The sequence below is a fragment of the Mangifera indica genome, chromosome 19, assembly GCF_011075055.1.
Source record: "Mangifera indica cultivar Alphonso chromosome 19, CATAS_Mindica_2.1, whole genome shotgun sequence".
NCBI classification, from domain to species: domain Eukaryota; kingdom Viridiplantae; phylum Streptophyta; class Magnoliopsida; order Sapindales; family Anacardiaceae; genus Mangifera; species Mangifera indica.
The window spans coordinates 8390224-8393451 of NC_058155.1; the positions used below are offsets into that span (position 1 = coordinate 8390224).

Here is a 3228-nt window from a genome sequence, read left to right on the forward strand (position 1 = left end):
GGTTTGGGTCAACACAAATCTAATAAATTTCTAAAATTACACCTAAACCTTGAAAATTATAACTAAAGAAAGTCAGAAATTGTTAAGACGAAAATGTGATTTTATAGATGTGAATTAATAAATTAAACTATGAATGTAGAATTGTTTATATATATGGGATTTTTTTTTTGTTGCAATAAAAATTGATGGCAAACAAATTCAAATACCGACATAATTATATTATTCAATAAAACTATATATATATATTTTTAATGGTTGAGAAACCTCATCAGACTTCATTCAATAGGTAAAATTTGAGGTACAATAATTAAATCCATAATTCAAGATTTCACTAATTAGCTTGAACTCAATTCTTCGTCTGAAGAATCTTGCAGCTTTACCAATTTTATTAACTTTGGAGTCTAACATTGTTTTATATTATTAAATGGACAAATACTTTTCTTGTGGAGAAGAGTCTATTCATTTGATTAAGTGCTGTCATGTGTGTAGTCAATGGAAGCAAATTAGAGCTATGAACAAATGAGGTCTATGCTTCTCTAGCATGTTACATTGGGTCAAGATTATTTATGTCCTATCATTTTCGTCCACTTCATTTAAGACCTTTTTTTATTTTCAACACCCACCCATTGTGGTCCTATTGGAGAATTAAAGATCCCTTATGGCGGGAGGCATGGGCAAACCAATTCGGACAACTTGTCTTTGCCACGACCATAATATATATAGTTATCAATATTATATGATATATGATATAATATAAATAAAAAATATATATATTTTAAGATATATTAAATCAATATGATACAACTGTTAAAAAAATTAATGTAGAAAAATAAATAATGTGAAACAACTCTCTGATTTCATTTTCCTCACTTTATTCAAATTCTTTAAAATAAATTTAAAGGAAAAAATTCGAAGAAGAAACAGGATATTCTCCCACCAACAGCTACATCTATATAATTTTGGGCCCTTAAATATGCCCCACTATTTCCACCAAGTGCCCCTAAAATGGGGTCTTTGAGTTTGAGTAAGTTTTAGAATGGGGAGATGAATAATAGGACTCTCATCTTTCTAATGATTGTTAGATCTGTATGCTTGCCACTAACTATGCAAATTCTGAAACCCATAAACACAATTGGAACAACTCTTTTACACCCTTTTCTGTTTATATAATAAAAAATTGAAACAGAAAAATACAAGGATCCCATCATATTTTTTAATTAGAAGAAAAAAAAAAAAAAACCCACTTTCAATAGAGCAATTTTGACTCTTACCATCTCAATAATGGTAAGAATTTTGAGCCTATTGTTCCTTTCTCTATACAGTCCCTGGTGCTTTATTATTTGGTGCTCTCTTTGTGAGGCTTCTTATCCACCCTTTCCTCACCTTGACTCCATGATCTACATGAGGCACATTCCTCTTGTTTGATCTCTTCCACTTCACTAGCTGCAACAAGTGCCCAATTCGCTTTTGCCACCTCAGCGACGACGAGCCACGTGGCACCTTTGCATGTTCTATCACACTCTTCTCGTTATGAACAACGGATTCTTTGGTGTTCATGTTTTGGTTATTCCAGTACATGCTGCAATGCTCCAGTGAAACCTTATTTGAGACTGTGTTTGCCTTCTCCCATGAGGCCACCCCACTGTCTTCAAATTTCATTGAGATGAATGAGTCTGCAAGACCCAATTTATTTATCACAAAAGGCAAAAAGACATTAATCAATTTGTTTAGAATGCATAAAAACCACTTGTTCAGGGTTTAGAAACATGATTAACAAGATTTGACATCATAAACATAATGTTTTTCTTTTTCATTTTCATGGCTTAATTATGCTATAAATAGAAAAATTAATGTTGCTTAATTACTGGGTTAGATGAGTCAAAAGTTTAATCTTAAAACGTCGTAGGGGTTTTGAACCTATGTAATCTTATATATGAAACATTTTCGATTGCCACCCAAGCTATCTAGGATAAGATTTTGTTATCTTTCCCATCTACCCTCTTTATTACTGTACATCTTTCTCATAAAACAATAAGCTAATGCAAAATAATCCAAATAATTACAGAGAAGAAAAGATTCTATTTCTCTTTTGTCATAACACAAACAATAATAATAGCCGTGAAGTCTTCTGTACATAGCAACAAACACACACGTGAAGTTTGATTTATTTATTTAAATTAAGGTGAAGAACACCATAAATGTTATTCTTTCCAGAAAAACAACCAAATCATAATTAAAAAAAATACAAAAATAACATAAAATAAATTTACCTTCTTGACTGCTGCTACATGCATCATGGTCATCAGGAACATCAGATTTATAATGGCCAAATTCGAAGCGATTGAGAAAAGATCCCAAAGCAAAGATTTTGGAAAGATTAATGGGAGGTTTCTTGTTGTCGGAGGCATTAATTTTGTTAGAACTGGAATTACGATGATGACTTGTTTTTGCCGAAGAAGAAGAATGGTAATGGTGGTGGTGGTGGTAGGTGTGGCCTTGCTTTGCGGCCAAAACAAGAAGCTTTTCCTTCAAGCAAAGTGCACAAACTCCAACAACAACCTCTTTGGGATGAAAATAACAGCCAGAATTGCTGTCTTCTCCATACCCATGGATGTTATTCATGTTATTGTGAAGGGGGTGCATGTGTTTAGAAGAAGAGAGCCAGAAGAAATCTTTGGGGAAACATGTGAACTCAAAAAGGAGAGAGAAGAGAAATGAGTTGATACTTGTTCCAATATATAACCATATATATATCCAAATGGTGCAAAGCAATTTGACTAGTAATTCTAGAGAGAAACACAAAGATGACCTACCAGTTAAACATCTCAGTTTGGAAGACTCAACAGTTGAGTATGGTCATTCTTGTTTAAGATTGCAATTTAGGGACATTTTATCTTACCGACCACACCGGGCTTGTAAAGTCGTGAGTCTAATGCTGGTTTGGGTAACTCACAAATTAGGTAATTTACGAGTCTCATTTTACTCTAGTACAAATGAATCTTTAATTTATGTTTTCTCTTAAACTTGTACGAGAATTTTATAGTTTTTATTAGTCAAATTATCTCTTAGTGATTATTCCATATTATTTTTATCATATTATAATAATATGATAAGAGTTTTATTATTGTATACTAAAAAAGTTGTAAATTAAAACGAATTACTTTATAATGTATAAGTAATATAGTACACATATAATAATCTTTTTATATTTGAGATTTGGTTAAAAAA

General features: G+C 31.8%; 1 protein-coding gene across 1 annotated transcript; it reads right to left on the reverse strand.

The window, feature by feature from the left end:
• Nucleotides 1-1132: 1132 nt before the first annotated feature.
• On the reverse strand, nt 1133-2793 carry LOC123202767. Its single transcript, XM_044618885.1, has 2 exons — nt 2271-2793; nt 1133-1673 (listed from the first exon to the last, which is right to left on the reverse strand). The coding sequence occupies exons 1-2, from the start codon at nt 2641-2643 to the stop codon at nt 1315-1317; spliced, it is 732 nt and encodes a 243-aa protein (XP_044474820.1). The 5' UTR covers nt 2644-2793; the 3' UTR covers nt 1133-1314.
• Between the last annotated feature and the right edge of the window lie 435 nt (nt 2794-3228).